This window comes from Salmo trutta, chromosome 33, assembly GCF_901001165.1.
Source record: "Salmo trutta chromosome 33, fSalTru1.1, whole genome shotgun sequence".
Lineage (NCBI taxonomy): Eukaryota > Metazoa > Chordata > Actinopteri > Salmoniformes > Salmonidae > Salmo > Salmo trutta.
Genome location: NC_042989.1, coordinates 28,181,375 through 28,194,745, shown reverse-complemented (window position 1 = coordinate 28,194,745; position 13,371 = coordinate 28,181,375). Strand labels below are relative to the sequence as shown.

General features: G+C 41.0%; 1 protein-coding gene across 4 annotated transcripts in view; it reads left to right on the top strand.

The window, feature by feature from the left end:
* The first annotated feature begins 7,678 nt into the window (after nt 1-7,678).
* Nucleotides 7,679-13,371, top strand: part of LOC115172793 (gastrula zinc finger protein XlCGF57.1) — a 26,595-nt gene continuing 20,902 nt past the window's right edge. For all 4 annotated transcript variants that reach the window (XM_029730546.1, XM_029730547.1, XM_029730544.1 and 1 more), the window contains exons 1-3: nt 7,679-7,762; nt 8,192-8,281; nt 10,445-10,616. In XM_029730546.1, coding sequence (XP_029586406.1) covers nt 7,733-7,762; nt 8,192-8,281; nt 10,445-10,616 — 292 coding nt within the window. In that variant the 5' untranslated portion in view covers nt 7,679-7,732. The remainder of the gene's footprint in view (nt 7,763-8,191; nt 8,282-10,444; nt 10,617-13,371) is intronic.

The following is a 13,371-nucleotide window of genomic DNA, read 5'->3' as shown; positions in this document are numbered from 1 at the left end:
AACATTTTTTTTTACTAAGGGTTGGTAACAGGCTGATTGGTCTGATGACTTTTTCTTCCCTCCAAGCCTGGGGGCACACACTTTCTAGTAGGCTTAAATTGAAAATATGGCAAATAGGAGTTGCAATATTATCCTCAGTAATTTTCCCTCCAAATTGTCAGACTCCAGTGGCTTGTCATTGTTGATAGACAACAATCATTTTTTCACCTCTTCCACACACACTTTACGGAATTCTACATTTCAATGCTTGTCTTTAATAATTTGGTCAGATATACTTGGATGTGTAGTGTCAGTGTTTGTTGCTGGCATGTCATGCCTAAGTTTGCTTATCTTGCCAATGAAAAAATCATTAAAGTAGTTTGCAATATCAGTTGGTTTTGTGATGAATGAGCCATTTGATTCAATGAATGATGGAGCTGAGTTTGCCTTTTTTCCCAAAATTTCATTTAAGGTGCTCCAAAGCTTTTTACTATCATTCTTGTAATTTATCTTTGTTTCATAGTGTCGTTTCTTCTTCTTTTTATTCAGTTTAATCACAGGATTTCTCAATTTGCAATACGTTTGCCAATCGGTTGTGCTCCCAGACTTATTTTCCATTCCTTGTGCCTCATCCCTCTCAACCATAACATTGTTAAATTCCTCATCAATCCACTGGGATTTAACAGGTTTTTATAGTCCTTTTCTTAATGGGTGTGTGCTTATTAGTAACTGGAATAAGCCATTTCTTAAAATGTGTCAAGTGCAGCATCTGTTTACTCCTCATTACACACCATGGACCAACAAATATTCTTTACATGAACAAAATAGGAATCACTAAAAAACGTATTGTATGACCTCTCATACACTATATTAGGCCTAGCCTTTGGAACTTTGGTTTTCCTAGGTATAGCTCCTATATTGTGATCCCTACATCCGATGGATCTGGATACTGCTTTCAAGCTCATTTCTGTAGCATTAGTAAAGATCTGATCAATACATGTTGATGATTTCATTCCTGTGTTGTTTGTAACTACCCTGGTAGGTTGACTGATAACCTGAACCATGATGCAGGCACTGGTTAGGTTGAAGCTTTTTCTTGAGTGGGCAGCTTGATGAAAGCCAGGCAATATTTAAATCACCCAGAAAATCTACCTCTCTGTTGATATCGCATACATTATCAAGCATTTCACACGTTATCCAGATACTGACTGTTAGCAGTTGGTGGTCTCTTGCAGCTTCCCACCAGAATGGGCTTTAAGTGAGGCAGATGAACCTGTAGCCATATTACTTCAACAGTATTTAACATGAGATCATCTCAAATCTTTATATTTTTAATATATACTGCTCAAAAAAATAAAGGGAACACTAAAATAACACATCCTAGATCTGAATGAATGAAATAATCTTATTAAATACTTTTTTCTTTACATAGTTGAATGTGCTGACAACAAAATCACACAAAAATAATCAATGGAAATCCAATTTATCAACACATGGAGGTCTGGATTTGGAGTCACACTCAAAATTAAAGTGGAAAACCACACTACAGGCTGATCCAACTTTGATGTAATGTCCTTAAAACAAGTCAAAATGAGGCTCAGTAGTGTGTGTGGCCTTCACGTGCCTGTATGACCTCCCTACAACGCCTGGGCATGCTCCTGATGAGGTGGCGGATGGTCTCCTGAGGGATCTCCTCCCAGACCTGGACTAAAGCATCCGCCAACTCCTGAACAGTCTGTGGTGCAACGTGGTGTTGGTGGATGGAGCGAGACATGATGTTCCAGATGTGCTCAATTGGATTCAGGTCTGGGGAACAGGCGGGCCAGTCCATAGCATCAATGCCTTCCTCGTGCAGGAACTGCTGACACACTCCAGCCACATGAGGTCTAGCATTGTCTTGCATTGGGAGGAACCCAGGGCCAACCGCACCAGCATATGGTCTCACAAGGGGTCTGAGGATCTCATCTCGGTACCTAATGGCAGTCAGGCTACCTCTGGCGAGCACATGGAGGGCTGTGCGGCCCCCCAAAGAAATGCCACCCCACACCATGACTGACCCACCGCCAAACCGGTCATGCTGGAGGATGTTGCAGGCAGCAGAACGTTCTCCACGGCGTCTCCAGACTCTGTCACGTCTGTCACGTGCTCAGTGTGAACCTGCTTTCATCTGTGAAGAGCGCAGGGCGCCAGTGGCGAATTTGCCAATCTTGGTGTTCTCTGGCAAATGCCAAACGTCCTGCACGGTGTTGGGCTGTAAGCACAACCCCCACCTGTGGATGTTGGGCCCTCATACCACCCTCGTGAAGTCTGTTTCTGACCGTTTGAGCAGACACATGCACATTTGTGGCCTGCTGGAGGTCATTTTGCAGGGCTCTGGCAGTGCTTCTCCTGCTCCTCCTTGCACAAAGGCGGAGGTAGCGGTCCTGCTGCTGGGTTGTTGCCCTCCTACGGCCTCCTCCACGTCTCCTGATGTACTGGCCTGTCTCCTGGTAGCGCCTCCATGCTCTGGACACTACGCTGACAGACACAGCAAACCTTCTTGCCACAGCTCGCATTGATGTGCCATCCTGGATGAGCTGCACTACCTGAGCCACTTGTGTGGGTTGTAGACTCCGTCTCATGCTACCACTAGAGTGAAAGCACCGCCAGCATTCAAAAGTGACCAAAACATCAGCCAAGAAGCATAGGAACTGAGAAGTGGTCTGTGGTCACCACCTGCCGAACCACTCCTTTATTTGGGGTGTCTTGCTAATTGCCTATAATTTCCACCTGTTGTCTATTCCATTTGCACAATAGCATGTGAAATGTATTGTCAATCAGTGTTGCTTCCTAAGTGGACAGTTTGATTTCACAGAAGTGTGATTGACTTGGAGTTACATTGTGTTGTTTAAGTGTTCCCTTTATTTTTTTGAGCAGTGTATTTAACCTTTATTTAACTAGGCAAGTCAGTAAAGAACAAATTCTTATTTACAATGACTGCCTACACCAGCCAAACCCGGACGACGCTGGGTAAATTATGCGCCGCCCTATGGGACTTCCAATCACGGCTGGTTGTGATACAGCCTGGAATTGAACCAGGGTGTCTGTAGTGACGCCTCAAGCACTGAGATGCAGTGCCTTAGACTGCTGCACAACTCGGGAGCCCCTTCACAGGAATGTGGTTCTGATTATGAACAGCAACACCTCCACCATTGGTACTTAATGTAAATGTTATAACCTTGTATTGCTACAACTGTATCATCAAAGGTATTATCTAAGTGAGTTTCAGATATAGTCAGATTATTAATGTCATCTGTAACTAGCAAATGATTGATTTCATGAACCTTGTTTTTAGGGGGTAGAATTTGTAAAGTATATAATAAGTATGTTTTACCTATTAGTGATCTGAGGGTCTCTCTCTGTTCCTGAACCTTCATCAGTATCTGTTTTGCGCTCTCTTCCTCTAGCTTCTATCTTCTCTAGTCTCTTTCTCTTTATCTAATAATGGCCTCCTCTGTTTCCTGACACCGTTTCCTCTATCTTCTCCAGCAGCTCTGTGACATCATTTTTCAACAAGACACTGGAGGACCTTCCCTTCACTCTCAATGTGCTGCTCAATGATTGTGTCTCCCAAGTGGTGAACAGCACTACAGTATAGTGTGACTCCAGACTCTCTCATTAAGAAGCTCCAGGTGTTCCTCTACAACTCTGTTTCTCAGTGAATGAATCATTGACTTCATTTATTTTTTATTTCACCTTTATTTAACTAGGGGATAGAATTTTCTAGCTCTACTCTTAGACTTGGCGTTGACATAGTGTCCCATGTGTGACAGAACACTGAGCCAATCACGGCGCAACGCTCCGTATTTTCTGCTGGCTGAAACACCTGCATTTTGGAGTTGCCTTACTTAAGAAAACAAAACAGAGACCATGTTTGTATATGGCTTTATTAACTCAATTATATATATTTTTACATTGTTTGCAAATTGATATGTGACACGTATTAATGCCCAAATAACATGCAAAACATGCTGTAAAATCCCCAAAAACACTCAGCCGTACTCACAACAATGCGTATTTTCTCTGATGTCCTCTCTTTTTGCGCTGTACAGTTGATAACCCTTGCAATAAATTATGCAAAGTCGTTCACATTCATGGGAAATGTCAGGATCCCTCTGTTGAAAAGGAATATTCTCTGGTGTCTATACTCCTACTAACATTATTTCTTCAACTTCACTCCTTTCTTCCAATCTTCACACCACCTCCGGATAGGAGACATTCTTGCCACACCCGTCTCCTTCACCCTTTAATATTTACAGGGCACTTCAGAAATTCGGGCGCATGTTCACCACCACAATTGCAGCATTTAGGCTCAGTTGGCATCAGTGGTGTAAAGTACTTAAGGAAAAAATACTTTAAAGTACTACTTTACTATTTATATTTTTGACAACTTTTACTTTTACTCCACTACATTCCTAAAGAAAATAATGTACTTTTTACTCCATACATATTCCCTGACACCCAAAAGTACTCATTACATTTTGAATATTTAGCAGGTAGGAAAATGGTCCAATTCACACACTTTATCAAGAGAACATCCCTGGTCGTGCCTACTGCCTCTGATCTGGCGGACTTCCTAAACATAAATGATTTGTTTGTAAATTATGTCTGCGTGTTGGAGTCTGCCCCTGGCTATCCATAATAAAAACAATAAAAAAAACTGTGCAATCTGGTTTGCTTAATATAAGAAATGTGAAATGATTTATACTTTTACTTTTAATCCTTAAGTATATTTTACCTATTACATTTATTTTTGATACTTAAATATATTTTAAACCAAGTACTTTTAGACTTTTACTAAAGTTATATTTTACTGGGTGATTTTCACTTTCACTTGAGTAATTTTCTGATAAGGTATCTTTACTTATATGACAATTTGGTACTTTTTCCACCACTGGTTGGCATACGATACTCCTTCGGTCTACATCCAAATAATTTGCATTTATCACACTGCAGGGGTTTGGGCACAAAGGCTCTCTCACAGGATGTCTCATAAACCCAAATACATGTGAGAAGGGAGCCTCTTCATCAAAAAACAACAGAATGGATGGAGTGGGTTTCCTCACTCCATCCACCATGAGGGACAGTTGGTGTGCACCAACCACTTGATCCAATTCTTCATGTATATCCTTTGCATTTACTTCTAGTGCCACCCAAGAGATAACACCCTTGATAGGTGGCCTGCTTTGAAGATCCACACACGACACATTGCAATCCGATATCTTCTTGACGTACATAGAGATGGATCATACAGTGCCTTTGGAAAGTATTCAGACCCCTAGACTTTTCCCACATTTTGTTACATTACAGCCTTGTTCTAAAATGTATAAAATAACATTTAAAAATTCAGCAATCTACATACAATACCCCATAATAACAAAGCAAAAACAGGTTTTTAGACATTTATGCAAATGTACAAAAAATAAAAAACAGAAATACCTTATTTTCAGAAGTATTCAGACCCTTTGCTATGAGATTCGAAATTGAGCTCAGGTGCATCCTGTTTCCATTGATCATCCTTGAGATGTTTCTACAACTTAATTGGAGTCCACCTGAGGTAAATTCAATTGATTGGACATGATATGGAAAGGCACACAAGTGTCTATATAAGGTCCCACAGTTCAAATCAAATCAAACTTTATTTGCCACATGCGCCGAATTCAACAAGTGTAGACTTTATCGTGAAATGCTTACTTACAAGCCCTTAACCAACAGTCTAGTTCAAGAAGAAGAAAATATTTACCAAGTAGGCTAAAATAAAAAGTAATAATAAAAAGTAACACAATAAGAATAACAAGGATATATACAGGGGGCACCGGTACCGAGTCAGTGTGCAGCGGTACATACTAGTTGAGGTAATCTGTACATGTAGGTGGCGGCAAAGTGACTATGCATAGGTAACAAACAAACAGCGAGTAGCAGCAGTGTACGGGGGGGGGGGGGTCAATGTAAATAGTCCGGTGGCGATTTTTATGAATTGTTCAGCAGTCTTATGGCTTGGGGGTAGAAGCTGTTGAGGAGCCTTTTGGTCCAAGACTTGGCACTCCGGTACCGCTTGCCGTGCGGTAGCAGAGAAAACAGTCTATAACTTGGGTGACTGGAGTCTGACAATTTTATGGCCTTTCCTCTGACACCGCCTATTACATAGTTCCTGGGTGGCAGGAAGCTTGGCCCCAGTGATGTACATGGCTGTTCGCACTACCCTCTATAGCGCCTTACGGTCAGATGCCGAGCAGTTGCCATACCAGGCGGTGATGCAACTGGTCAGGATGGTGCAGCTGTAGAACTTTTTGACGATCTGGGGGCCCATGCCAAATATTTTCAGTTGACAATGGATGTCAGAGCCAAAACCAAGCCATGAGGACAAAAGAATAGTCCTTAGAGCTCCGAGACAGGATTGTGTCGAGGCACATAACTGGGGAAGGGTAGCAAAAAAACTATACAGCATTGAAGATCCCCAAGAACACAGTGGCCTCCATCATTTTTCAATGGAAGAAGTTTGAAACCACCAAGACTCTTCCTAGAGCTCTCCGCCTAGCCCAACTAAGCAATCGGGGAGAAGGGCCATTGTCAAGGAGATGACCAAGAACCTGATGGTCACTCTGACAGAGCTCTAGAGTTCCTCTGTGGAGGTGGGAGAACCTTCCAGAAGGACAACCATCTCTGCAGCACTCGACCAATCAGGCCTTTATAGTGGAAGCCATTCCTCAGTAAAAGGCACATGACAGCCCGCTTGGTGTTTGCCAAAAGGCACCTAAAGACTCTCAGACCATGAGAAACAAGGTCTGACGAAACCAAGATGATGAAGCATGGTGGTGGCAGGACCATGAATTGGGGATGTATTTCAGCGGCAGGTACTGGGAGACTAGTCAGGATCAAGGCAATGATGAATGGAGCAAAGTACAGAGAGATCCTTGATGAAAACCTGCTCCAGAGCAGGTTCACCTTCCAACAGGACAACAACCCTACGCACACAGCCAAGACAACGCAGGAGTGGTTTTGGGACAAGTCTCTGAATGTCCTTGAGTGGCCCAGCCAGAGCCCGGACTTGAGCCCGATCAAACATCTCTGGAGAGACCTGAAAATAGCTGTGCAGCAACACTCCCCATACAACCTGAAAGAGCTTGAGAGGATCTTCAGAGAAGAATGTGAGGAACTCCCCAAATACAGGTGTGCCAAGTTTGTAACGCCATACCCCAAAAGACTTGATGCTGTAATCGCTGCCAAAGGTGCTTCAACAAAGTACTGAGTAAAGGGTCTGAATACTTATGTAAATGTGATATTTCATTTTTTAAAATGATTAATTAGCAAAACAAAAATAAACTGTTTGCTTTGCCATTATGGGGTATTGTGTGCAGATTGATGAGGAAATAAAAATATATATTTTTTTAGAGTAAGGCTGTAACGTAACAAAATGTATGTTTAAAATGCATGATTATCATGTTGCTATGTGAATGTTTAAAAACGTTTGTCGTATCCCACTTTGATTTTGTTGGATCACATGATTTTCTGTGAATAATTCGGGATGAGTTTGGCCTAAAATTGTGTAGCATGACCACTTCATGAGGATAATAGAATCTCTTAGGAAATGTATTTTGTGACTCCCAGATGTCATTATACTCCCGTGCGGACAGAGGGCGATATTGCGTTGCACCAGTAACTCACTGCACACACTAGCAAAGAGAGAGGATGAGAAGCTTCTGTTCGTGCTACGATGGCGTCAGAAGTGAAACCTGTTTTTGAGGTACGTTTCCACTCAGCAAACTTTAAAGATAAAATCAGTTAGAATGTATATATAAAAAATTTACATAAAAATAATCAGAATAAAATACTGCGTGGTGTATTAACGCTCGTGCATGATTACTAACTAATTGTGTTTGTTGTGGAATGCAGCTAGCCACGCGGCTGTAATTTCATCTGGCTGGCTGTTGGCTTCTTGTATATGTTGAGTGTGCAATTGGTTGCGTATTGCAGAAGTGCATAATTGTATCGACTTATGTCAGAATGATTTCATTTTTCAACAAAAAAACTCATTGGTCTTTTTATAATTCTAAATGGAGATGTCCTATCATCAGTGAGGGTTTGATCGTGCTACTCTGTTGCCCTTTTGATGGTTTCCTTTGTCTTGTTTGTTGTTATGATGCTTTTAACTAATAAATGTTTTCTGCAACAGGAGAACACTGCACTAGGATTCCTGTATAGGCTGATGAATGGAGCGTTTCAGGACAGAGACTCCAAAGATTCCGTTCTCTCCAAGGCTAATGTAAGCACTGCTAATCACATCAGCGTTGCGTCGGCAACACTAAAAAAGTAATTCCGGGTTACGGAATTTCAGAAATTGCCCAAATATAAGTCCCCACGTAATAGTATAAAATTATAATTAACCTGGATTTATTTATGATAGATGTAAAGTAATTGTCTAAACATTAACCATTTATTAATATTTGTTCATATTTAAGTGACATTTGCATTACATTTGGGGTTTAGAACATCTTCCATGGTCAAATAAATGCCCCCAATGCTAATCATTGTATATGGAATACATATTGGCTTATTCCTGCCCATACCATAACCCCACTGCCACCACGGGGCACTCTGTTCACAACGTTGACGTCAGCAAACCGCTAGCCCACACAACTCCATACACTCTGTCTGCCATCTGCCCGGTACAGTTGAAACCGGGATTCATCTGTGAAGAGCACACTTCTCCAGAATGCCAGTGGCCATCGAAGGTGAGCATTTGCTCACTGAAGCCGGTTACGACGCCAAACTGCAGTCAGGTCAAGACCCTGGTGAGGACGATGAGTATGCAGATGAGCTTCCCTGAGACGTTTTCTGACAGTTTGTTCAGAAATTCAATGGTTGTCCAAACCCACAGTTTCATCAGCTGTCCGGGTGGCTGGTCTCCGACTATCCTGCAGGTGAAGGAGCCGGATGTGGAGGTCCTGGACTGGCTTGGTTATTCGTGGTCTGAGGTTATACGGCCGGTTGGACTTGTTGGAGGTGGCTTATGGTAGATAAATTAACATAAAATTCTCTGGCAACAGCTCTGGTGGACATTCCTGTAGTCTGCATGTCAATTGCACACTCCTTCAAAACATCTATGGCATTGTGTGACAAAACTGCACATTTTTGTGGCCTTTTATTGTCCCCAGCACAAGGTGCACCTGTGCAATGATCATGCTGGTTACTCAGCTTCTTGATTTGCCACACCTGTCAGTTGGATGGATTGTCTTGGCAAAGGAGAAATACTCACTAACAGGGATGTAAACAGATTTGTTTACAATCTGAGAGAACTAAGCTTTTTGTGTGTATGGAACATGTCACAGATGTTTTATTTCAGCTCATGAAACATGGGACCAACATTTTACATGTTAAGTTTATAGTTTTGTTCAGTGTATATATATATATATATATATATATGGTCATTTCATGGGGCTCTGAATAATAGGCAGTGATTACATAAATGCTTCAAAATTTAAAACAAGTGATGTTAGCTGATGAAGATGATCACATAGAACAAAATGTTAGCTTATGAAGATGATCTCATACATCACTTGTTTTACATTTTGAAGCATTTATGTAATCATAAAGGTCATGTTAACTGACTGATATTATCTCATAGAACAAAAAGGTATAAGAGATTTTAATCCTCTGTTAACCTCAGATTGCTTTTGCTGTTTATCCCAAAACCCTCCCCATAGGCTTTGTCCAATGAACCATGGCGGAGTTAGTGCCTACAAAAAGACACCATTACTATTGCTCTCTATTGAGGGCTTCCACCGTTTTAATGTAGTCAACTGGGTGGGACTTCCAACCTCTATTGGCTGATCCCTCCTGGTGACCCTGTTGGAGTCATGTCTAACCTACCCTGTTGGTCGTCAACAACCAGGTGTTCCGGTTTTCAGGGAAATGGAAGAGACCCTGTGACGCGACTTCTGTTTTTGGACTTTAACAAGGCGACAATATTAACTCCTCCACATTTACTGGATTGGTTGAACAATGCAGAAGAGAACATTCTCGTCAAGACCAGAATGTGGGGGGGGATCTAGTTTCAGGCGTTTCTTTTACGCCTGCTAAGTTAGGTTGTCTAACCAGGTCATCAGAAGGGATCAGCCAATTGTGAAGAAAATGTACTACTTTAAAATGGAGATGGCCTTAATGGGGCTGCCCATGCTGTCACAGATGCCATAATGGCACGGACACAATGAGGCATCTTTCCATCTGCATGGTTAGCCCTGACATCTCATCTGAATGAATATAATCCTCTTTGAATGATACTTTCACAGTAAGTTTATGTAAAGTATGAAATATACCTGCTGTGCTTTTGGTGTCTCCATTCTCTACAGGAGTATACAGCCCAAATTATTATGGAGAGCGCTGTAGATTACTTACAGTAAATGTTTTTTTCCGCCCTTCACTCCAGGATTGTAAGGACAACTTCAGCATAACTCCGCCCCATCACGCAAAAGACAAACCACCCCTGCCGACTCTTAGAAAGGTTTCAGTGATACTGGAGGACTGCAGGAAATTACTGGGAGACCGTTTCAGACAATGTGAAAGAGAGGAGAATGGATTTGAGGCTTCAATTCCTCTTGGTAAGTGTATTTGTTATGAAGTAGTGTAAAAAGCAGCCTATTCAATGTGCCAAACTGGGTCAAAATATATATATTTTTGGGGTATTCTGTTTAAGTTGTGTTCTTTATAATAACAATTCTGAGATAAAAGTGCTTGGAATGTATTTATGTGGCTTAATTTTAGAAGATATAATAAGAGTTAACAAATTTCATTGAATTGTTCCATTGTTTTGAATTGAAGCCATTATCGTTTTTTATATGGCGTGACTACTTTTGCGGATTTTTCTGGAACCCAAAGGTTCCGTGGTTAAAGATACTGAGATTTCTGTGCGTGTGCAGGATTTAATTTAACGTAGCTGCTGCCTACTCCGCTACCTACGTAGCTGTTGCTCGGGGGCTGCTCGTGCTTCGCTGCCGCTTCCTCCCCCTCCTTGATCGACGATGAATGTTGTACACAAAAGACATGTCGACGGGTTCCAACTATGCACGTTTAATCGCCTCAGGCTATTAAGCATAAGTTGATTGCATGTTATTGTTTTCAAGAGGAGTTGCATGCTGACTACACCGGCCATGCGCGTGTCATTGTGCACATGTTGATTTTGTCTGTCCCTATCAGACGCGATCATGACTAGAGGTCGACCGATTATGATTTTTCAACGCCGATACCGATTATTGGAGGACTAAAAAAAGCCGCTTAACTGGCCGATTTTTATATATATAAAATAAGTGTTCATTCAGTACTGTTGTAATTGTCATTATTACAAATATAATATATATATATATCTATTTGTAATAATGACAATTACAACAATACTGAATGAACACTTATTTTATATATATAAAAATCGGCCAGTTAAGCGGCTTTTTTTTAGTCCTCCAAAAAAAAGTTTATTCTTTCAGTGAAATACAGAACCGTTCCGTATTTTATCTAAGGGGTGGCATCCATAAGTCTAAATATTGCTGTTACATTGCACAAGCTTCAATGTTATGTCATGTGTTATGTCATTCTGGCAAATTAGTTCGCAACGAGCCAGGTGGCCCAAACTGCTGCATATACCCTGACTCTGCGTGCAATGAACGCAAGAGAAGTGACACAATTTCCCTAGTTTAATATTGCCTGCTAACCTGAATTTCTTTTAACTAAATATGCAGGTTTAAAAATATATACTTCTGTGTATTGATTTTAAGAAAGGCATTGATGTTTATGGTTAGGTGCATTTGTGCAAAGATTGTGCTTTTTTCGCAAATGCGCTTTTGTTAAATCATCCCGTTTGGCGAAGTTGGCTGTCTTTGTTAGGAAGAAATGGTCTTCACACAGTTCGCAACGAGCCAGGCGGCACAAACGCAAGAGAAGTGACATAATTTCCCTAGTTAAAAGAAATTCATGTTAGCAGGCAATATTAACGAAATATACAGGTTTAAAAATATATGCTTGTGTATTGATTTTAAGAAAGGCATTGATGTTTATGGTTAGGTACATTGGTGCAACGGCAGTGCTTTTTTCGCGAATGCGCTTGTTAAATCACCCTTTTGGCGAAGTACGCTGTGATTCAATGATAAATTAACAGGCCCCGCATCGATTATATGCAACGCAGGACAAGCTAGATAAACTCGTAATATCATCAACCATGTGTAGTTAACTAGTGATTAACTTAAGATTGATTGTTTTTTATAAGATATGTTTAATGCTAGCTAGCACCTTACCTTGGCTCCTTGCTGCACTCGCATAACAGGTAGTCAGCCTGCCACGCAGTCTCCTCGTGGAGTGCAATGTAATCGGCCATGATCGGTGTCCAAAAATGCAGATTACCGATTGTTATGAAAACTTGAAATCGGCCCTAATTAATCGGCCATTCCGATTAATCGGTCGACCTCTAATCATGACACGCAGGTTAAAATACCAAAATCGATTGTGAATCAAATATATTAATTTAGGGGCAGATCGATACAGCTGTTTCTAAAATCTGCAGTCCAACAGTGCAGTTCAAGAAGAGTTAAGGAATATTGGGTTGTTATTTTATCTGGCATATGGTCCACTTATTAGCCGGTTCTTTGTAGAGTTTTTACCAGGAGTCACACAAAAGTGTGTTTCTCTACTCTGATAATTAATCCACAGATAAAAAGGCAAACCTAGTTTTTAGTTAGTTAAACCCATGCGGGTTTGTATCTTCCTGATATCCAGACAGGAAGGGACTTGTGGAGCATCTGCAATAGAACCAAGCTATGGCTATGAAGATGCTTGTTAATGCATGTGAGCAGTGTGTGTAAAATGATTGAATAACATGTATGTGCACATTTATTTAGCAACTCTCACGCACGCAACGTGGCCAGTGTGGGTTGCGTGTTAGGCTAGATGCAGCTATACACAAAATACATGATCAACCAGGGCTGTAGCTACATATGAGGAAACCGATGTCCGGACCTCAGTCATTTTTCAGAATAAAAAATCTAATAAATAGTTTTGGGGGAACTAGCTGTAAATCTGCAACAACAAATCTGTAAACCAAACTTATTTGTTCACCTTTCGTTAAAGTATTTCTCTGGTAACAGAAAGCATTTTAGAGTTTTTAAATTGTATAGAAATGCAGTAAATGAGCTTTAACTTAAAAAACATCTATATTTGGACCTCACTAAAACTCAGACCCTGGCTACGGCCCTGTGATCAACATGTTCGTACAAGCTTTGGTGTCGTGACAGTATTGCAAACATAAGCATGTTTGAAGATTCTAAAGAACATGTTCTGAGAATAGGCCTATACTGTCTACATCCCCGCCAG